Source organism: Megalops cyprinoides, chromosome 22, assembly GCF_013368585.1.
Source record: "Megalops cyprinoides isolate fMegCyp1 chromosome 22, fMegCyp1.pri, whole genome shotgun sequence".
In the NCBI taxonomy this organism is placed as follows: Eukaryota; Metazoa; Chordata; class Actinopteri; order Elopiformes; family Megalopidae; genus Megalops; species Megalops cyprinoides.
Genome location: NC_050604.1, coordinates 24,725,450 through 24,748,659, shown reverse-complemented (window position 1 = coordinate 24,748,659; position 23,210 = coordinate 24,725,450). Strand labels below are relative to the sequence as shown.

At 43.7% G+C, this 23,210-nt stretch overlaps 1 protein-coding gene across 1 annotated transcript; it reads left to right on the top strand.

The window, feature by feature from the left end:
- Positions 1 to 1,600: 1,600 nt before the first annotated feature.
- Positions 1,601 to 20,090, top strand: LOC118769621 (palmitoyltransferase ZDHHC2-like). Its single transcript, XM_036516823.1, has 13 exons — positions 1,601 to 1,881; positions 8,294 to 8,320; positions 10,387 to 10,481; positions 11,776 to 11,896; positions 12,537 to 12,606; positions 12,860 to 12,892; positions 13,349 to 13,469; positions 15,111 to 15,243; positions 16,452 to 16,578; positions 17,199 to 17,291; positions 17,731 to 17,822; positions 19,117 to 19,187; positions 19,749 to 20,090. The coding sequence occupies exons 1-12, from the start codon at positions 1,755 to 1,757 to the stop codon at positions 19,155 to 19,157; spliced, it is 1,080 nt and encodes a 359-aa protein (XP_036372716.1). The 5' UTR covers positions 1,601 to 1,754; the 3' UTR covers positions 19,158 to 19,187; positions 19,749 to 20,090.
- The last annotated feature ends 3,120 nt before the right edge of the window (positions 20,091 to 23,210 follow it).

Sequence of the window (23,210 nt, the reverse complement as noted above, 5' to 3'; positions counted from 1 at the left end):
TAGCGCCGCTGGGATGGGTCACTCGCGCGCACGCTGCGATATGTATTCTTGTAATGAGTGTGTTCTTATTTTCCTAAAGTAACGTACCAGGCTAAAGGGCTTTTGCTTGTGTTCCTTTAACTGATATGCATCTTGAAGAACAATGTGGATTGCAAATATATCTATATATGCAAATATACCCAAGGCCAAAAGAAAATGCGTTAACTGTGCTGTTTTTGGAAGAGATACTGTTCTTTTTAAAGGTGGCCCCTCTTTGTGCGGGCTTACCATTGTGTTGTCATGTCTTTAAAGTTTTCGAAAGATTGAGACGCGACTGCTGGAGAAAGTATTGCTCAGGGCATGAAGCTTATCCTTGTAGGCCCGAAATCTCCTTCCTTTGGTGGGCCCAAGCACTGATCAGCAGACGCTGTGTTACGGGGCTGTATAGAGGTCACGTGTTTAAAGAGACTGTTCCGAATCAACGCACAAAACAGCTGCGTCTCCAGAATACACAAACGCACAGAAAAAAGAAGTCTTAACTGTATGGGTGTGTTTTAGTCAACTCATTTGCTCTCTGCACATCATTTATAAACTATTTTTGCATGCATTTAAGAAGTGTTTAGTGCTTGTACAACAGAGGAAATTACGTGCTCTGCATATAAGGAAAAATATTTTATTAGTGCGTTTTGAAATAGATTGAACTAAAGAGAATGACCAGCAATGTAGCTCATAAAGTGTAATGCATGAATAAATTATTTTGGAAAAAAAACTCTGTTTTCTGTCTTTTTTATCTGTAAACTTAAAGTCTGACCTAGTGTGATACGCACAGGTAAAATTTTCAGTCACAGCATGTACAATGTGGAGAAATTATTTGGAAATGTAAAAAAGAAACTGCATGAAAGGGAAACCACTGCGATATATAAAATCATTAGCGCGGGCAGACGGATGAACTGCAAAGGCAATCGATCCACGTGCCGCGATTAGCAGAGCTGTCCTTACCTGGGGGCTTTCGGCTCCGTGATGCTGTCGAAGCTGAATGATAGATTTGTGAGCGGGGAGGCGGGTCTCTCTGCAAATTGAAATATGAAATTACACATTAGGGTGCCATCTCCTCGGCGGGGCTCAGAGACCGAAGGCGTAATTGGGTTATACTGGATTGACACTGAGTGGTTCTTTCGCCCGCACTTTGCCCCGTACTGCTAAAGTGTTTTGAGATGGTAGCCTCATCCGTTAAAACAATTTGCTGAGTGACTGGTGTGATTCCTATATCTTCAAAAATGAATCAATATAAATGAGTTATGGAAAGATTCATGCCATTGTCCAACCCCGTGTTATCAAACCTTTAGATTTAGCTTGTTTTTCCATATCTGAAATGTAAAGGCAATGTAAAAGTGGAGGCCTTGATAGCTGAAAGTGCCACCACTGCCATCTAAACTTATAAATGAGCAGAGTATATTATTTATGCAATTACGTCTTGCATAGAGTTAAATTCGCTGGATTCAGCGTGCTTCATCTGTGGGTTGCATTCTGGGCGGCGCGGGGCAGCATCTTACGGACGTCACGCCAACTTGGAGAGAAGGGGCGGTCGCGCGCTCTGCTGCGCTACCAAAGTGCAGTCGCGAGGCTGCCGAGCGCCGCGAGCTGGGCAAGGCGAGCCGATTTGCTGAAGTGCTGACCGCTTTCCAGCGCTTTCCAGCACAAATGCACCGCGCTGGCGAAAGGCGGGGGAGAAAAAGCTTCTCATTTATCTCAAATTTATGATATCTAAATAGAAGATGGCGCCGCCGGGCCCGGGCGGGATGAAAAGGTGCTGTCGGAGAGTTTTGCGCTGGATCCCGGTCCTTTTTATCTCCGTCATTGTGGCTTGGTCCTACTACGCCTATGTCTTCCAGCTCTGCATCGGTAAGGGGGAGGGGGCGATACTGTTTCTCGCGGTCACGCGCCGGCGGACCCGCTTGTGATTGTGCGGCGCGTGCTCCGTCAGCAGCATCCCTGTCGTTTTTTTCTGGCTTATGCTGTAGTTTTGGGATAACTTGTCTGCTATTCGGTAAGAAGGCAATCAGTGTGAAATGCGCGGTCCACGCCTGTGGCTTTTTGAGGTGCTGTGCAGGACCTACAGTGCTTTTAAATTCATAGCCAGTGATCGGCAGATAAATGTGACAGGGAGCGGGGTGAAGGTGGGAGGAAAGTGATGGAACAGGAAAATGATGAGTCACGGCAATATGATTTGCGTGCACAATTTAGGAAGCCGAGAAACTGGGGCGCAGGAAAAAAAAAGAACCCGCACGTGCTCAGAGCGGAATACATATAAGTGTTTGAAATGTTTCTGCCACATGCAGCCAGCGGTCGGTAGAAAGCCATGCTCTGGACTGAATTTGTTCTATCCTCCAAACATGTCTCACTGGAGGTTGAATCCAAGCTGTAATTGTAAGGATTTAAATAGAAAACACCTAGAATAAGCGGTTGTCAGTATACGTATACGTATTGTAACCAAATATTAACGCAGTTGTAACGTTGTCGTGTTGTTTTGGTTGACGTGTTTAATATCACACTGGAAAACCATGAACAACATTAAGCACATTTTTAAGATGAGAGCTCATTACTGTCAAAAGTAACATTTAAGCCGTGTTGACTTTGCTCGGCGGTGGAACTTACAGCAGTGGAAATCACAGCCAGTTTTCCAGGTTTGAGTTCGCTGAGTTTATTTCAAGGCCGTTTCCATGTAAGAGTATCTTTCCTTTGGCTGAGTATATCATACATAATCTTTCCCATACTCATTTTACAGCAATGGTCATTTTATCCATAAAGTCTAAAGTTGCATCGGCTGCTATTAACAAGACCTCCGCGGTTTCCTTTCAAATGCGCTGTTTCTGTATAAATATCAAGTGACGGTTGCTTAATCGTGAACGATTGAATTACCACTACACTTTTTAATGTAGACGAATATGTACATTTTACCACATTATCTCAGTCTGTGCGTGTTGAGGTTCTTTGGGTTCAAGACCTTTGCAGGACGTGCTCTGGGTCAGTGAAAGCAGCACTCAGGTTGATTAAGCCATTAAAGAGCGTGGGATCTCACCTGTTCGGCATTATTTCATTGCGGGAGCAGCGCGTAAATTAGGCATGCCCTGCACTATAGCCGGGGAAGCAGTCCCTGCGTAGCGAATCCATGCGTTCTCACAATGTTGCTATTATGATGTAACAATATTTGCCGGAATTGTCCGCTTTGTAACAGCTGACTCTACTTCCTGCCAGCATTGTTCACATGGACGGCCGTTGGGAAATTATGAATTATGTAGCAAACAGAAAACGTACGCGGTTTGCAATTATTTTCCCCTCTGCCTTTCAATCTGACAAAACATTTGCAAGTCCTTACAAAAACGTTTATGCCATCTTCATATACGAAACACAAAATAAGATGAAATTGAAAGTAAAACATGTTCTGTATATTATGGATATAATGTGTTTATATGTTTCATATGTTGACAAATGAGAAGAGGAAGCCCTAGACACTGTAGTGTTCTTCACCCATTGACCCACCTGAAAAACTAACCAACTGAGCAGCTACTGCAGTAACGGTATTTCACCACTAGAGGCGCTTTAAGGCCCGCAGGGTGGAGCTGTGGACACACTGAGTGTTGTTCAGTTCTTGTTCTTTTTTAAGGAACTGGCCTCCATGTGAGAAGAGTTTTTTTTTTTTTCAGCATGAGCCTTCTCATGTCCACCTCCCGGTTCTCTGCTGACCCAGTGTCCCGCACGGTCCAAACATTATCAGGTGAATGGTCTTGACTCATGTCCCTCAGAGGCCTTCTTGAATGTTGTGTCCAGAGGCCTGTAGCTTTGCTCAGTGCTGGCACTGAAAAGGGTTGCCAGCAGGTAGCTCTAATCATGTGGGACGCAGTATTTAGCCAAGCGTATGACAGAGCCCTTTGGATTTTGGATGGCCCCTTAAGCCAGGCACTTTACATCAAGTGCTCCGTTACCATCAGCTGCATGGAGGAGGTACGGAATGACTGAGATGCAAAATCCCTTGAGGATGTGGCATTACCTTTGTTACCCCAACTGTGTAAAAAAAAAAAAAAAAAGCCCTTGACCCTTTAAGAGGTCATGGATGAGGTCTGAGCAGTTTACCACAGTGCAGTCTGGTCATTTTTGAAACTGAAAAAATACGTTCAGAAATAAAAGGGTCAGGAGTGTAGCATATTAGCAAGGAGCAGGACTTGCAGCAGTGTTGCTGGTTCAGTTCCCCACTGGGGCACTGCTGCTGTACTACCTAGAATTGCCTCAGTAGATGTCCAGCTGTATATATGGATAGCATGTAAAATTGTAACCTATGTAAGTCACTCTGGATAAGAACGTCTGCTAAACGCCAATAATGTAATGTAATGTAAAAGCTTTGCGTACTGTACCTGTAGCCACTGTTCAATCTGCAGCTGAACCACAACCTAAGATTTCATCCTTTTTGTTTTTGCTTTTCTGCAGTGCAGTGTTCAGTGTTTAGTGGGTGCTGAAGTCGTGTTGCTGTGGAAGAACTGAAAAGACTTAACACATGCTTAAATTCGACGTACAGATTCAAGGACAAACCGCATTGTGGTTAAACTGCATAGAGGAGTCTGTGTTCAGCCAGGAGTGGTCAGGAAACAGGCAGTCCTATCTCCCTCCTTCTCTCCTTCCCTCTCTTGGTTAAGTACTGAACACCAGAGAGAGAGAGAGGATGATCAATACTCCCGGTGCCGCTGTGTCTCCCTGTGGAAGCTTGCTTTGTTTCTCATCCTTGAGGAAGGAGCCCTTGCGCAGTTTATAAAGATACACTCCCTGTCATCGTGCTCTGAGCTCAAACGGCGGTATGACACAATGTGGGATGAATATGAGGTGATTTATTCTCCCTTCCCTGATTTTGCATTACCAAACGCATTATTCCCACACCTCTTCCACTTCTCAGGTTCGTTCGCTAAATTAGCATGCTCGCAACGTCGGCTTCCTCCTCCGTGTGAATCTGAACGGCCAGCGTATCTTAAGAGGGCCTGCTCCTCAGAGATAGCTTCAGGTTTCAGTTATGTTAGCATAACAAAGCCATACTGCACAGTATCTTTTTTCTTTACAGCCATAGAAATTGATTTTTTGCCTCATCGTTGTTAAGATCATTCCCATCTGGCAGACAGTGACAAAAATTGGTTGGTAAGTGACCTGCACAGTTGGGTTACGAAGATTTCTTTTACATTACATTATTGTCATTTAGTAAACATTTTCCCCAGAGCAGCTTACATTAGCACATAGCACACTATCCTTTTTACAGCTGTATATTTACTAAGACAATTGTGGGTTAAATAGCTTGCCCAAGGGTGCTCTGGTAGGGAATCGAACCAGCAACCTTTCAGGTACAAGCCCTGCTCCGTACCACTACACCACACTGATACTCAAATTCTTAAAATGAATTCCCAAGGGACTTTTCTCAACAGCCTGTAAAAGACCTCTAATGGATTGTTAAAAGTAATGCTTCCACATCAGTGTCTGTACATGTAAAAGAGTTCTAAACAGAAGGGTAAAGGACATTTGTGTAGCCGGGTGATTACTGACACAGAGGGACCACCTCAACCCTGCAGATGTGCAGAGGAGAGTTTGTGGGGGAATCAAAACATGAGAATTATGCCGCAGCTAAAAGGCTGAGAGAAATAATATTATATAAGCTGTGTTGTCTGCTGTGGAGAACAAAGTGAGCTGAATAAATCCAGGGCGCGTAATGCTATTAGCAGATAGGCATCGTTAGCTGCCTGACAGCTCTTGGTTTGCCGTTCAGGGAACCGTCCCCTTTAAATGTAAAAAATATCAGTTGCAACTGCAGCCGGCACCAGCTGAAGTAGAGCAGTGTAAAAGCCTGAAACCCCTCAGAGGGACAGCCGCGTTATTGTTGTAATCTGTTTTAATAGCGGAAAGTGAGACAGAGGAGGACGGATCTGCACAAAGATAACTGCTGTTTGCAGGGCCGGAGTCCTACAGAGGCCTTTCAGCAAGCAGAGAGCTGTGGGTTGTAGCGTGTATGTGGCATCTTGAGCGTGAACTTGGGGCAGGAGGTCGATAATGGGAGGCATTGAAGAGCATTGAAGAGTGGTGGTAACTCATGACCCTTTATCCACATTATGTTACATCACAAGTACTGAGCATTCCACTCCGCTTATGCATAGCTTACATTTTTACATTTACATTTTTTTTTTACATGGTTCGGATTTATACAGCAGGGGTGTTTACTGAGACGGTTTGGGTTAAGGGCCTCGGTCAAGGGTACCATGGAAGTGGCTCACCTGGGAAACAGACCAGCAGCATTTTGGTTTGCCGGCCCTGCTCCTTACCACTAGTTCCAGCTTTGGATGAATTCAGGGCTCTGGCTGTTTGTCAAAGGGGAAGTCCAGTCAAAAATGATCATTTGATATGTTTCATAATATGCACGAAGAACTCATACACGCAGTTGAGTAAGGTTTAAGCCTGGGACCAGCTGATGACACACGTGTAACTGTAAGACAGTGTTTCTTGTCAGAGCAAATCGAAACCATTTTCAAGGAAGCTTCTTTTTCAGCGAATAACTCTCGGAGCCATCAAATACACCTGGAGACATGCAGGATAACAGCTTGTGAGAGCAGTTTGTATGGTTCGTGCACAGTGACAGTTTTCATCGTTTAGAAACTGAGTGAAATACCAGAGAAGTAAAATGAACCTGGAGAGAAATGACTGAGGGCCACTGTATGGTCCACAGCTGTGGGTCACTCTGATTGGTTCCCCTCTAAGGCTGTATTCTCATTTGCTGTTTCTTTCACTTCCTGATCAGCGAGGGCAAATCACATCCAGGTGCGGTTGCAGCCTCTTTTCCCACCTTCTCTCTCTTCTTCTTTTTGCCCCTACATGAGTACAAAAAAAAAGGCAGATCGTTTTCACTGAAGCACGTGAGGCTGAAAGAAATGAACTTCAAAGCTGCTGTATTCTAACTGCAAACAGCTCAGCTGGTTGTGATAGTGCATGGCCGGGCTGCAAACAGCTCAGCTGGTTGTGATAGTGCGTGGCCGGGCGTGGTTCGCTTCCTGTCGCTGTGACAGACAGAGTGTGTGTGTGTGTGTGTGTGTGTGTGTGTGAGAGAGACATCAGGCAGAGAACATCATGTGGAAGCCCCGTGGGTCCTGAAAGCATAAGGGTGTTGCTTATGTCCTCATGACATCACGTGTTATCATCACTCTCTGTTCAGAGCATCGTCAGTCTGGCTCCAGCAAAACATCCAGACTCTGCTCAAGTAACAGCCCTCCCCAGAAACAGCATCAGCGTGCATTTCCAGATTTCCAGCCTCAGAGTTAACAAACTTTTACTGGCTAAAGACCACCTTATCGGACAAGAAAATGCAGAACTGTAATATTTCACTAGGGCCTACCTGCAGGGGGTGAGACAGTTCCCAATGAGCTACTGTGTTTCATCCACAAGAGCTGTGAATGTACAGTGCAATCCTTCAGCAGCCTGTGCTAAAGCATACCACACACAAAAACACACATATACACACACAGAGTGACAAGATGTGACATCATACACACTGTGATAATGAGATCAGTTGTTCCATCATTTTAATCCCTCACCATATCACTAATCCATTACTTGGATCAGCATTCAAATGGTTGTTCACGAAAAATGAAATCCAGAGATTTATTGTTATCAGTACTCTGAAAGAGCCCTGCATAAATCACTGTAAGACATAATTCTTTGATATTGCTCGAAAAAAATCTATTGTGCCCCCCTTATTGTGTGAGTGAATGCAGATCTGTTTGCCTGAGTCATTGTTTACACCAAAAGAACTGCAATGTCATATGATGTTTTGGGGAAAAAAACTGAGTTTGATCGTCCAGTTACTGAAATATTAAATCTTGGAAGCCGTATAATATTCAGATATGAAATTATTCAAAAAATAACCTCTTAACATATTGTTGGAGTGCTGGTACTTCCAGTTCAGTGACAGAGTTAATCGTATTGTCTCCATGGATAAATGATAACCCCAAGCAATCTCAGCTTGACCCAGTTTTTCAGCTGGAATCACCTGACACTGTGTTGAACAAGAACCTTTTTATGCAAAGAAACATTTCGAGAGATGGAAAATTACAGCTTATATGACAAGCTGTCCTGTATCAGGTTAAAAATTTTCTTTTGTCTTTTGTCTTTTTTCCTAAGTATCAATCAAAGCACCCAAGCACAAAGCGTTGCAACTTTGTACAGCCAGTGGTCTGTCAGAATATCCCCTGCTGGAAGTGTTTCCTCCTTTAAATCTAACTGTTGTATTCTTTTTCAGAGTCCATTGACAACCTCGGGGAGAAAAGTAAGTATAATAATACTAGTACAGTTTAACAGTCAAATAAGCCAATGGATGGTACAATACAAGCTCAATGTAAGGGATATCCCTCCATCCATCCTTGTAGAGGGCAGTAGTGAGTCAGAGCAAAATTCAGCAGGAACAGATCGCGACTACACAACTGTACACATAACTGTACAACACACACGCACATCACACACACATACACACACACACACACACACACATCACACAGACACACACACACATCACACAGACACAAGCACGCACACACATGCACACACACACGGACACACACACAAACACACACGCTCGCGCACACACACACACATACACACACATACACACACACATCACACAGACACACACACACATCACACAGACACAAGCACGCACACACATGTACACACACGGACACACACACAAACACACACGCTCGCGCACACATATACACACACACACACACATGCACACACACACACACACACATACACACATCACACAGACACACACACATCACACGCACGCACACACATGCACACACACATGGGCACACACACAAACACACACGCTCGCGCACACATACACACACACATACACACATCACACACACATACACACACACACACACATACACACACATACACACACACATCACACAGACACACACACACATCACACAGACACAAGCACGCACACACATGTACACACACGGACACACACACAAACACACACGCTCGCGCACACATATACACACACACACACACATGCACACACACACACACACACATACACACATCACACAGACACACACACATCACACGCACGCACACACATGCACACACACATGGGCACACACACAAACACACACGCTCGCGCACACATACACACACACATACACACACACACACATATACACACACACACACATACACACATCACACATACAACCAAATATGTACCATATGCTGCAAAACACCTGCCCAATGTCCTACTGTTATATGTGCAATCTCATGCACGTGCTGATAGGGGTATTGTTACCCTGTATACCTATTTTAAAATCAATTCTACAATGCATCTGTGAAAGCTGAAATAAATTTGTGTTTTGTATTGCAGATTTTACTATATATTGATGTACATTATATGTCCAGTAGAAAATAGGTAGCAATGACTCTTATCAGCATTGCCCCATAGTGAATCTATTGCTTTGTCAATGAGGCAATTAAAAACACATTTAATTCCTTTTGAGATAGATTTCATTCAGGTACTAACCTGGAGAAAACCTGTTAAAAATTTGTTAATCCACACTTTCTTAGGCTCAAACAAGTCATACAAAACCATAACTAGAACTATCCAAAATGTATGATTACATTTACATTTATTAAATTGGCAGATGCTCTTATCCAGAGCAACTTAAAAATCAGCAAGTGATATATACTGTATATCAAGTTTTTCCATGATATCATTCATAAAATGTGTAAATTTTCCACACAGTGGCTGTACTAACCAGTAACATTACATTACATGTATAGCATATACCAGCATAGCCTTTTTTCAATACAAACACCTGAATTCCTTCATAAATGCTTGTTATTGCTGAGCTCAACACGCTGTTTAGGAGGAAGAAAGTTAGAATTAAACAGATTTAGTAAAAGTTAATCACAGATGCTGAATGAATCCAGTGGTGAAAGAGATCATGGGAACAGCCCTAAAATGGAATGATCTTTGTTTTATAATCCTGCATCCTGCCTGGACTTCAGGACTTCCTCTGTCAAGACCCAATCAGATTAGTGCAGAGTCTGCACTGTTAATAAGATCAATCCAAAATTGCTTTTCTGTCCCTGAGGACACTAAGAGAATAATATACAAGGCCTCCAAGCATCCTGCAGCAACGGGAAAGGTGTCGTGCATCAAATTACTTTTTGTTTTAAATCGCCAGGAAAATAAATAAGTACATAACCTCCACAGTTTCTTTGGCAAATAAAGCCAGAGCCGACCGTGTGTCTTGTGATGATGATGAAAGCCGCTGGAAATGCCATCTCTTACTGTGTGCCTGTTTTTTTGTATTGTAGTCACTTGCCTGGTGGTATATCATGTGATCTTCGTCCTGTTTGTGTGGGCCTACTGGCAGACCATCTTCACGGAGCCGATGAACCCCCTGAAAGAGGTCAGAGCACGCGCTGACAGTGCAGAACAGGCGCAGGAAAATGCAGTTAATTTATTAATTAGTTTATTAGTTAATGAATTAATATCGGACTGGTGGCTTAGGTACCACTGCCCCCACTGTTAATATTATCATGCAGCTGACAGCAGCTGGATGTGCTGATTGACACTCATGCACACATTCATAAGCAGAAAGACAAACACACACACACTCACACACACTCTCACAGGTACACACACAAGCAGAAACACACACACACACATAAGCAGAAACACATACACACACACACTCACAGGTACACACACAAGCAGAAACACACACACATGCATAAGCAGAAACACACACATATACAGCCACGGGAATCCTCTGTGTAATTACCCCCTACAGAGATCATTACACGTCTCCTGGGGATAACATGATGGGGGGACTTATCTAGCAACCTATCTGCTGTGGAGCTGGACTTGCGTAAAATTAATTAATGGATTTAAGGAACTTTGTTAGTGCACTTAATCCTTCCACAGTGTTCTAATTAAGTTTGAAATTAATTTCAGTGGTCAGAACTCTTGATGATTTGTAAGCATGGATATAAACATAGTGTGGAAATGAAGCACATTGGTGGTTAGATTGCAAGACCCCCTGTCATGTTTTAGCTTTGCGGATGTTACGCTTGATTTAGACCTAATGCTAATCTAATATTCAGTGTCATTTTAAACTGCAACCCACGTCATGTTCAGTGTGTTACAACAGTGGTATTACACACGCCACTGTGCAAAAGTGGAGTGGAATTCCACAGCTGATCTCCAGGGTGCTGGCTGTCTGCCAGTTACTCTGCAGTGGAAATAGGAATGGGTCTCTACAGAGCAGTCAGCTTATTAATTAATGTCATTCTGGTGTCTCAGGTACGACCAGCAACATTGTTAATATCATCATGCACTATAGCTAACATGGTGATTAACACTCATGAACACATACATAAGCAGAAAGACACACAGACAAAAACAGCCATGCAGCAGGGGGTTAACAGGCTTAGAAAGGGGAGCAGTAATCAAACAGTAAGGATCTATGGACCGATGACTGACAGATGGCCTCAGGCTTGCCTTTCCCCGCTGGGAACATCAAAGCAACGTTCAAAACACATCCCAAGAACGTTCCTTCGCTCACGCTCAGAGGCTCTCGGAGGAGCGGGCTTTGGGGAGAGCCGGGAGGAGACTCTGGGAGACGGCAGTGTTGTCTGCAGGTGTGTTTGGAATGAGATGCGCTGAGCTGCTGCTCATGGCTCTCCTCTCTGCGCCTGCAGTTTCACCTGTCCTACGCGGACAGAGAGCTGCTGGAGCAGGAGGGCCGAGGAGAGGCCCACCAGGAGGTCCTGAAGAGAATCGCCAAAGACCTGCCCATCTACACCAGGACCCTGTCCGGAGGTGAGCTCCTCTCACTCACCCCTCACTGATTAAACTGCTGCAGAAATCATTTTACAGAGCTGCCAGGCCTTCTCATTAGGGACAGCTCTGCTTATTACATTTACATGACATTATTATCATTTAGCAGATGCTCTTATCCAGAGTGACTTATATATACGTTACAGTTTTATCTATTTATACAGCTGAATATTTACTGAGGTGATTATGGGTTGCACTGATTAAACTGCTATTGTGTAGTTATTATACAGAACTGCCTAGACCTTCTCAACAGGGACAGCTCTATTTATGTTGGTGTAGGCGTACGTGCATTACTTATTTTAAACATATCTGCCATGAGGAGTATATTGCTGATGGTAAAATCCATGTTATATCTAAAGGACTGAGTGATGTTTCTAGTGAGGGACAATCCAGTATTTGATTGATTGATTTGTTGACTGATTGATTGCTTGCTTTGTTAATTTATTGAATGACTGACTGGCTGGCTGGATGGTTGGTTGATTGATGGATTAGTTTGTTAGTTGGTTGAATTATTAATTCATTGATTAAGTAATTGGCTTGTTGTTTAGTTGATTAATTGCTTGCTTGATTGATTGATTGATTGATTTGCTGCTTGCGCTGTGACACACCACTGTTCTTGCAGGTATCCGTTATTGTGATCGCTGCCAGCTCCTTAAACCCGACCGTTGCCACCACTGCTCTGTGTGTGATAAGTATGAGGTCCATTTGTCCTTGCGCATTTAAGTTGGCTCTACTGTTAAAAGCATTACACCTCTCAAACTGCCACTGACACGTATTTGTTTCATAACTCTTGGTTGCTTTTCCTGTATTACATATGAAAAAGGACACGATACTGGTGGTAAAATGTGATAGTATAGTGCCTTAAACAGCATAGTATCTCTCATAATAAATTATCAGCAATAAAACAGACCTGATTAACTCCTTCATATCCTCTGTGCTTCACAGGTGCATATTAAAAATGGACCACCATTGCCCTTGGTATGTATAAAATTCTCTCTTCATCATCAAATCTGGTCTGGTTGCATATGTATGAAGTATATTTACTGTAGTTTCCTTGTGTTAAGCTATGTATGCAGTAACAATGTCTGAGATACGAAAGGCGGGCAGAGCATGCAGTGGCTTGGATGGGGCGAGTTATCGGCTGGGCAGGGCTGCAGGTGTCGGCTGGGCGGGGCTTTAGCTGTCGGCCGGGCAGGGCTGTCGTTGTCGGCTGGGTGGGGCTTTAGCTGTCGGCCGGGCGGGGCTGTAGCTGTCGGCTGGGTGGGGCTTTAGCTGTCGGCTGGGCACAGCTGCAGGTGTCAGCTGGGCGGGGCTTCAGGTGTCAGCCGGGCGGGGCTCTAGCTGTGGGGCGGATGGGGCGAGCTGTCGGCCGGGCGGGAGACAGATGGGTTGTGGGTGCACCCACTCTCCTGACTCCACTTTGTATCTCCTCAGGGTGAACAACTGCGTGGGCTTCTCCAACTACAAGTTTTTCGTGCTCTTTCTGGCCTATTCTCTCCTGTACTGCATCTTCATTACCGCCACAGACACAAGATACTTCATCCGCTTCTGGACCGTAAGTCCGCTTTCTGCCGTAAGACAGATCGAGTGTCGGTGGTCATGTGATGATAATGGAACCTCAGTCAAATGTGGGAGAGGGGGCAGACGGAAGGGCTCATCTTAAATCACCTTTGCTTGGAAGCTTCTGTGAGGTTATTTGAACTTCCTTCAATGACATCATCTTGTGTAATGTCTTTATTTTCCTGTCAGGCCGGCGGTATAATACACAAACAGCTTAGAAAATACTTGGTAGGACTCTCAGCCAATCAGTGGCATTTTGCATTGTGACCACTGATTGATTAGAAACAATTCTAGGCTAGTTCAGCATGCCTGTTTCCCATGAGCACTGATTAGCTGCCACAAAGTGGGTGAGGATCAAGAGGGGAATGTAGAACTTAATGACTGATTTTTAAAAATGGTGGATTTTGGGTAATGAAGTTCTTGAGTGGGCCTGAGGGGTAAGAAATATGCATTTTGTGTCATTCCAGTCTCCCTTTAATCACTCTCACTCATGATTACCAACAGTTCTTACCAATATTAACAATTACATTACATTACGTTATTGTCATTTAGCAAGACAGTCTTATCCAGCAATTCACATATGTGACAATTTTTACATGGTATCCATTTATACAGCTGGATATTTACTGAGGCAATTGTAGATTAAGTACCTTGCCCAAGGGTATAACAGCAGTGCCCCAGCGGGAAATCGAATCAGCAACCTTTTGGTTACAGATCCTGCTCCTTACTACTGTGCTACACTGCCACCCACATTCATAAAAGTATTCAAAGAAAGATTTTTGTTCATCAGGATATTTGGGATCAGGGGATCAGGATACTTTCCTCACCAGCCCACAGCTCTAAATAACAGCTGTCCCTCAAAAGGACCACACCCCTCAATATTCATGAATGAACCATTGTGTTTTTGAATACCAGGCAGCACAGAGGTGAAAACATAAAACCCGGTTTGAATAAAGCCTACCTTCCCCTCTTGCCAAATCCAGAACCTTTGACTACAGTATGTCCTTTGTGGAGAAGTGCAGTGTCGCGTTCTGTAGTCTTTAGGATTCCTACACTGTGCAGCGTAGAATGCTTAGTAGATAATTAAATAGTGCAAGGTAATAGATGTAGCTCTAGTGTTTCAATACACAGATAAATATGTAGCTGCCACTAGGAGCATCACTATAGTCTGGATTTAAAATGAGTGTATTTTACAGTCTAAACTGCTTTCGAATCTATGATAAGCGTTATTATGAATGATGCCTTGAAGAGTGAGTGAGACTGGAGTATTTAACTGGTTTGTTGTAGATTTGATGGGGAGATTATTTATGAGCATTTATCTGCATACAGTCCTGGAACTTAGCCACAGCTTGCATTAGCCATGTAAGATCTTTTCAGTGACAGACACTCAGTGTGTGTGTGTGGTGTGGTGTGTGTGTGTGTGTATGTGTGTATGTGTGTGTGTGTGTGTATGTGTGTGTATGTGTGTGTGGTGTGTGTGTGTGTGTGTGTGTATGCGTGTGTATGTGTGTGTGTGTGTGTGTGTGTGTGTGTGTGTGTGTGTGTGTGTGTGTGTGTGTGTGTGTGTGTGGTGTGTGTGTGTGTGTGTGTGTGTGTATGTGTGTGGTGTGTGTGTGCTCTCCTCTCCTCTCCTCAGAATGGCCTGCCTGACACCCAGGCCAAGTTCCACATCCTGTTTCTGTTCTTCGCGGCCGCCATGTTCTCCGTCAGTCTCTTCTCACTGTTCGGGTACCACTGCTGGCTGGTGTGTAAGAACAGATCTACTCTGGGTGAGGCCTGCTTTAGTTTCTCTGTCTATTTATCTCCCCCTAACTATCACTCTCTCTCCCTACATCTTTACATCACTCACACTCTTAGCCTTTTGTTTTGGTTCCCCTACATATTAATTAACTCTGACTTGTTGGTTCTGTGAGACACGAGAGTAGCACGGCCTCTCTGTCAACTGCAAAGTGTCACAGCTTTGGGCAGTTCTCTTCTTCACTGGTGTCACAGTTAAATTCTTCCCCCAAAACAGACAGCCAATTGGTTCCTGATGCAAAGTGAAGCTGCACTGGGTTTTAGGGAGCTGCCTCAATGTTCCCAGGTCACCTCACACACAAGTGTGCAGAAGCTAGGATCTTTCTCCTGTTTGAACAGAGCCAGCAGGACACCTCCCCCTAGCCCTTAAGCGGGTGTAAAAGGGTAAAACCTGAGCACCAGACCAAAACTCCACTTTTGTGGCTGTCTCCTCTGGAATTAGATATCTGCCTCAATCCCTCCCCTCCTCCCACTCCATCTAGCCCCACTCTGTAAAATGCAAAATGTCAACGGAATCTTTGTTCTCCATGATAAGCAATTTTATAATATATTATACGATGTATAGGCAATATTATGTACATTGCTATGAAGATCATTGATATCTGTTTGATGTAAGACAGGCTGCATATTTGTACATTAGTTAGATATTTGTTCAGTTAGAAACACTCCTTGTGTTTTAGATTTTTATATTTTTCCCTTTCAGTAATGTTTTTTTCCTGGGGGAATAACAGTGCCTGGATGGTTGTTAGGGCGGCAGTCACAGGGAGCTCACTTTGGGTGGAAAGGGGGGGAGAACAGAACGATGAGCGCCACGTGTCTCTGTGTCTTTATCTGGCCAATGAAAGGCCGTCCTGATGAGCGCCACGTGTCTATCTGACCAATGAAAGGCCGTCCTGATGAGCGCCACGTGTCTCTGTGTTTATCTGACCAATGAAAGGCCGTCCTGATGAGCGCCACGTGTCTCTGTGTTTATCTGACCAATGAAAGGCCGTCCTGATGAGCGCCACGTGTCTATCTGACCAATGAAAGGCCATCCTGATGAGCACCACGTGTCTCTGTGCTTATCTGACCAATGAAAGGCCGTCCTGATGAGCGCCACGTGTCTATCTGACCAATGAAAAGCCGTCCTGTCTGACACACCCCTGAGAGGGTTTGTGATGTTGGCGTTTCCTGTTTTCAGAGGCGTTCCGAGCTCCGGCCTTCCGGCACGGCCAGGACAAGAACGGCTTCAGTCTGGGGCTCAGCAAGAACATCCGCCAGGTGTTCGGGGACGAGAAGATCTTCTGGCCCCTGCCCGTCTTCTCCAGGTGAGGCATGAAAGAACACGTGGCAGTTATGGGTGGGGGGGTGGGGGGGTTTACCGGTTGGGTTTCCTTTCCTTGTCTCAGAGTTTTATTGACCCTTTGTCAGCAGATTCTGAGAAAATATTTCACATAGATGACTGTTGTTTAAGTCTGTGAATTATGTGTTATTCAGTGTATGAGTATGCCAGTTGCTTGCAATGAGTAAGTGCTCATAGTTTCAGAAGTATCTGGTGAGTATTCTGGTGAGTGAAGTCTAACCTCTTAATTTAAATTGCATGCAACACAAGTTAATTTACCTAAGCACACCAAACAGGTATGACCAGTGTTCTTTTATAAAATGGAATACCAGCAGAACATTGAGGCTTTCTTTCTTGGGATCTCCGCATTCAAAATACAACCTCGCACAGAGTGTTTGATTCTGAACAAGCTGTTTATGTCAGGATGTATGTAACCATGACCAATTACCGATTGTTAACACATTTCATGTGCATTGTTGTGGGTCCCAAATACATTCCAGGTATATTTTGGAACAGTAGGTTTTTCTGTGTGTTGCTTTGGAATATCGTCTTGGAGTAAGACAGTATAAAATGCTAAAGAGCGCTCCCCTTCTACGGTCTGTGCAGTCTGGGAGATGGCTGCTCCTTCCCGACCTGCCTGGTCAACCAGGACCCTGAGCAGCCAAACATGTCAGTCGGAACCAACTGCATGGTCAACAGGTCAGTTTGCGGTCTCAGAAATAAACCTTCTGCCAGGAGCTCAATCTCATTCTCACTCAGAAACGGCTCCAGTCTGCTGCAGTGTGTGATGTGCAGGCACTGTGATAAAAAGGCGTCTGTCTGTCTGTCTGTGTGTGTGTGTGTGTGTGTGTGTGTGTGTGTGTGTGTGTGTGTCTCCAAGCCCTTAAGAGTGACACACAAGGAATTGAATCCAGTTTGTCTTGGCTCTTTTTTCTTAAAAAATGTAGAGGAGTTTTTATGTACAAAATTCTTTTTCAGTTTCAATGAACTTTGAGTTCATGATGAGGGGTAATGGTGGGGAAAAAATAACATAACACTATCTGAAATTCACCACTTAATTTAAGGACAAAAAGATTAGATTAGATTGAGCGCCCTCTCCTGGCTGTAAGTGTGTATAACAGCAGATTGCGGTCCACAGCACGGGAGAAGCCCACCAGTTTCCTGCCAGACCCCTGAGGGAGTCCCAGACTCAGCTGCTCAGCGAGGCGACCAGTCAGAAGGATCAGCACGGTGAGCAGGGCTTCACTGATCTTGGATCAGTGTCCCCCTTTCACTCTGAAACGGTTTGGGTTTAGAACTAGGGTCGGTAAGCTGATCCCAGGTCAGTTGTTGAGGGACAGAAAGTGCCCAGACTGCCGAGTGGATTGCGTTGAGTGCTACGCAATGCCGTAAATAGACGCAGTCCTGAAGCATTGATATGCTATAGAGTTGCATATCTATGACTGCTGCTGACGCCTCTGGGACATTATCAAGAATCTGTCACAGTCATCTGTCACAGACAAATCTTACACAGTCAGACCCAGATTTAATCCAATTGTCATGTGTGTTAATGCCCCTTAACTTCAAGTAATACAATTCAACAAGTGCTTCTCTTTCCTCACCAGCATTGTAAGTCTGTGATCTCTCCCTGTGAGCTCAGGAAGCCGAGAGGAAGTTACAGTGTGTACTTGTTCAGAGCTGCTAGTTGTTGTTTCCTGAAAAAAATGAATACCTTCCCATGTGGTTGTGCGACATTATGGTTAAGGAGCTGGACTAATGCCCAGGTTATATTCGCTGATGGGGCACTGCTGTTGAACCCTTGAGCAAGGTATTTTACCTGAGTTACCTCTGTGAATATCCATGTACAACGTGCATGGGTGAATAACATGTAAAATGTATGTAACGTAAATCGCTCTCGATTAGAGTGTCTGTTAATAAATGTATTAACTCATAGCTAAGGTTAGATTGAGAGCCCATCTGATCTGCAGAGGTGTTGTTTGGGCATGTCATCTTTGGCCGCTGACATAGTGTCACCAAACAAGTCATTACAGACACGCTGTGCTCTCATGTGACAAATTATTCATACGGCTATTTGTAAAAGCCTCACAAGTCATATTTTATTCAGAAACCAGCCCTGCTCATGTTGATCATGTTAATAATGCATCCCTCTCTTCTGAAAAACATGTTGCCTCGGGGCAGCGGGGATATCGAACACCATCTGATTAAATGCTGAAATTTACGGCACTACCACTGGGTCGCCATGGCAAACAAGATAAACAGAAATCAAAGTGAACATAGTCGCCTCTGTTCACCAAAAACATGCTGAATCACTGCGGTGTAGCATGTGGTGTGTGTGGTATGACAGGGGCATTATGGGTAATATGTCTGAGCATTAAATGATCACCTTTAAAGGGCAACAGTAGTCATTCCGTTGGGGTCATATCTCTCTAAACCAGCAGCTTATCTAATGTCAAAACTCCATTTGATCATGTGGATTATGTTTCTGCATTTTCTGTATTTTTGATTTTGTTGTTTTGTGCTTTAGGTACAAGTAATCCAGCAATGGCCATAGAGAATGAGACTTAGGGCTGGAGAAGGATTGCTTGGATCTGGAAGGTCTGTATTGACCATTTGCTTGAGTCAGTATTTTTGGCCAGTCAATTCAGATATGTCACTTTACGTCAAAGACACTCAAAGGGCTGCTGGTGGTAATAAGATCTGCCCAGGTGTTGATGCAGTCCTGCTTTTTTCCTTTAAAAATGTATATGAATATTTAATGGCCTCAACAATGTTCAGCATTACGTCTATGAAACATTTAGAAAGTAAAAAAAAAACATTATTAATGTGTAAGGCTGAAAAAAGAAACCACACTCTCATATGATGACCACATACTGGAAAGCATGAAAGCCTCTCTTTTTCCCCAGTAATTCTGACAAATGACACTTTCTCCAGTAAAAATGTATTATGGTTAACAAGAAAACAATTCAAGTTTCGTTGGTGCTGTAAGATTGAACTTTACGTGCAGTAATTAATGTAAGCAACATTGACCAGAATGCTATATTACATGGACAGGTATATGTATAACACAGAGGGTACCAACTAGTAGAGGGACATCCATACACAGGTGAGTCACTTTGATCTCTGTTTCTCCATTAATCCAGCGGTCTCTTTTCACAGGCATAGCCCACTCGGAGTAACAGCGAATGAAGTCTGATTCTGTACTCAATGGCTACCTGCTACTTACCCACAATCCTCTGCCTCTGTGCCGCCATGGGAGGCATTTGATTGGCCCTTCTCCTGTTCTCGTGGGCCGACACAGGGTGATAGATGTATCCATGCGTTTTACTCACAGAAAGACACAGCCTGGGTTGTGAGACGGTAGAGCGCAGAGCGATGTGGAAGACAACAGAACTGGACCCGGTAAATCAGACTGAAGTGTGAAAACTGAGAACAGCTTACCGTACCATTCAAGGTGGCAGTGTTTTTGCCCCTGAAAAAAAAAAGCACAGTGTAGTCATGAAGCACCTCCAGGACTTTGGAATAAAATGATGCATTTTGCATTTTTGGAAAAAAATATTTCAAAAACTTGAATTTAAAAAAGTACATTTTAATTTACAAAAAAAAAATCAAATGTGTAAAATTTCTATTGAAATTTCTGTGAAATGCATCGTCTCTGTTGGCTTGTCAAACATACATACATGCATACATGCATACATACATACATACATGCATACATTTCATTCATCATGAATTGTTTTGCGTGCTAATACACATGGGGTTACTGTACTAAGAACAGTAACAGAAAATGGATACTAAATGACCTGCAGGGGGTGTCAGCCTTGGAAATGTTAGTACAAATACACTGTAATGGATCTCAACCTGAAAACATCGAGGCCTAACAGTATTTGCAACTGATTTTTAGACTGCATAGAAAGAAGGAAAAGCTCTGTAACTAGTCTAATTCAGCCAACATTTTCCATTGCAATGTTTAATGCTTGAATTGGTTATACTTCTTATATTTTTATGGAAAATGAGGCTTTGCGTGATTACTGGAAATGCATAACCAAATGCCAATGCTTTTACGCAACATTCCAAAAGAAAGGCGTTCAAAATGAATGCATTCTCTTTGAGCGGCTTGGACACGAGCAGCCACTCCTAGAATGAAAATAACTAACGCCACTTCTGTGCTACTTTTTTTAAATACTGTTCTTTCCAGGACTGTTTTGTGTCAATGGCCAATAGAAAAGGGTAACAGGAAAAGAAGAGGGCATTTTTGAGGAACAGATTGAGATCTAAACTGCATGTGTCTACAGACACCATAGGGGAGCCGTGTGGCAATGGGGTATAGTGCAGAGCTCGTCACCCTCAGGACTGCCTCAGTAAATGCACAGCTGTATAGAGGGGTTTAAAAGTGGTAAGACGTGCAAGTCGCTCTGTATAAGAGCGTCTGCACAGCAAATGTGACGTAATGCAAGGACTATGTGGCTCTCAGCCTATCTTCAGCTGTAGAGGTTTATGCTGCACAGTTGTTTCCCAGATCATGAGCGGATGCACTGATCATTAAACCATATGGATTTACTGTACCCACTATATCCTATCCATATACTGTACCATAAACATTGGTAAAGCTGAAGATGAAAACCAATTACGTTGGAGTGGTAAGATCAGCTGGTTGATCTGTGATGGCTCTCTTTTATGAAGTATTCTTAAAGTACTATTCTCCCTTTTTATATAATATATGCGCTTACCTCCTGAACGCAAAATGAATATCTTGTAAAATTTGTAACCCTTGGCAAAAAAAATAAAGTTTTTCTTTCAGAAGTCTGTGTAACATTAAGTGCCCTTCCACACAAAAGAGGCAATGATTAAACATGCCCAGAACAGGAAGTGTTGGTGTTTTGTTCTGAAATAAGACATCTGTTCACACTCTCTCAAACTTCATAATTTAAGTCTCTTCAGTTTGTCATCAGGCTTGTCTCCATCTTCGTTTTAAAGTCTAAGACAGCGTATCACACAGAACAGCCGCCTTCATCACCAGCCGCCTTAGCCCTGACCTTCTTATATAACCATCTCTGATACCACCGCACTGATTTAGAAGTATAGTGAAGAAAATGTTGAAAATGGGATGTGATGCAGAGTTTTGCTTAGTGCTGCCATCACTGCCATTCTTGGGTATAAACAGGAAAGCATACAAACATACTGAGGGAAATGCTGATCTGTTACTTCGTCTGACCTTAGACCACTCATCAAACAGTATGCCAAGCTGAAACACATCTGGGACATACTGCTCCCTCTAGTGGTTGTTTACAGAAATGCAGAGGTTTACAAAGAAACAAATGTGGCGGTTTGTTTGCATATATTTCCCTGCCAGGAGTGTCTCCTCAGTCTTTGTACATGTGACGCTCACTCACACAAAGGCTCTGTTCAAAGATACGGCCAGTCAGCTGCAGCTGGCCATAAACCACCAACAGAAGCAGGTCGTTTTAGTGCCTGGCTAAGAAGAAGAGTCTGCAGACACTGCAGTCTGGAAGGACCAGGGTAGGGTAGTCCTGCACACTTTGTTGCCCTCCAAGACCAGAGCAAAGCAGCCCTGCAGAGACTGAGGCCCTGCAGGCACAGTAGCCCTACAGACACCATAGTTCTCCAGAACCAGGGTAGAGTAATCCTGAAGGCACTACAGCCCTCTATGACAACGTGGGGGAACTGAACTGAGTGTTTGTGTTGACAGTACCAAGTTAAGGCACACACTCAAAAATGTCTTAAAAAGGGTGCCAAACTGTACACATAACATCACATGAAGGGACAGTTTCTCCTTGCCTTCAGACATCTCACATTTTGCCGATGTGCTTTTAGAAATGACTCACAAATGAGAATGGCTTCCACTGATCCTCACACCATTACCAGTGTGTTCCATTTCTACTGAATCCTGCCAGCGAAAGCACCGAATTACACAGGGAAAGTAAGAATACAGCTTCGAGGATGTCTGTATCCATCATAATATTTGTATATTCTCCACCAAATATCCACCGCAGGTAAACAGCAAGTGAACCACTTGTGACTGATCAGCTGGAGCAAAATACCAACAGAACTCAGGTGTGCTTGCAGCAACAAGCAGGTGAAACAAGGGACGCAGTACTTGCAAATTAGAAAATATTTTTTACCGTTTTGAAAGTGCACCTGGATGCAAATCACTTGAAAAGGACCTTCTTGTGAAAGTACCCTACAATTATGCACGTTTGATGTGGTTACCAATTATAAGGATGCCCTGTGACGTCACCACTCACATCGACCACTCATCAGACAAGCACCTGTCAGCGTTGGAAACACCCCCGCCCCTTTTTAAAAAACCTCCAAAGGCGAGTTAACTTCCTCTGTTACTATAGATAGACGGTCATTTCAGGTGATCAACCTGAGATCACCAGTTAAGACTGGATATTTTTAGGTCCAGGTAAACCTCTGACAGAACGGCCAGTTCTCCTCGCCAAGGAGTAGTTTAGACAACTGTCAGCTGCATTTCAGACAGATAATGGTAGCGCTCAGAAGTGTTGCGACGGTTTCACGAAATGCTGTTTTAATGTTTTCTATTTTACCATTACAGTAAAGTAAATCCACGCGCTGATTTAAGCTTTCTAGAGTTAT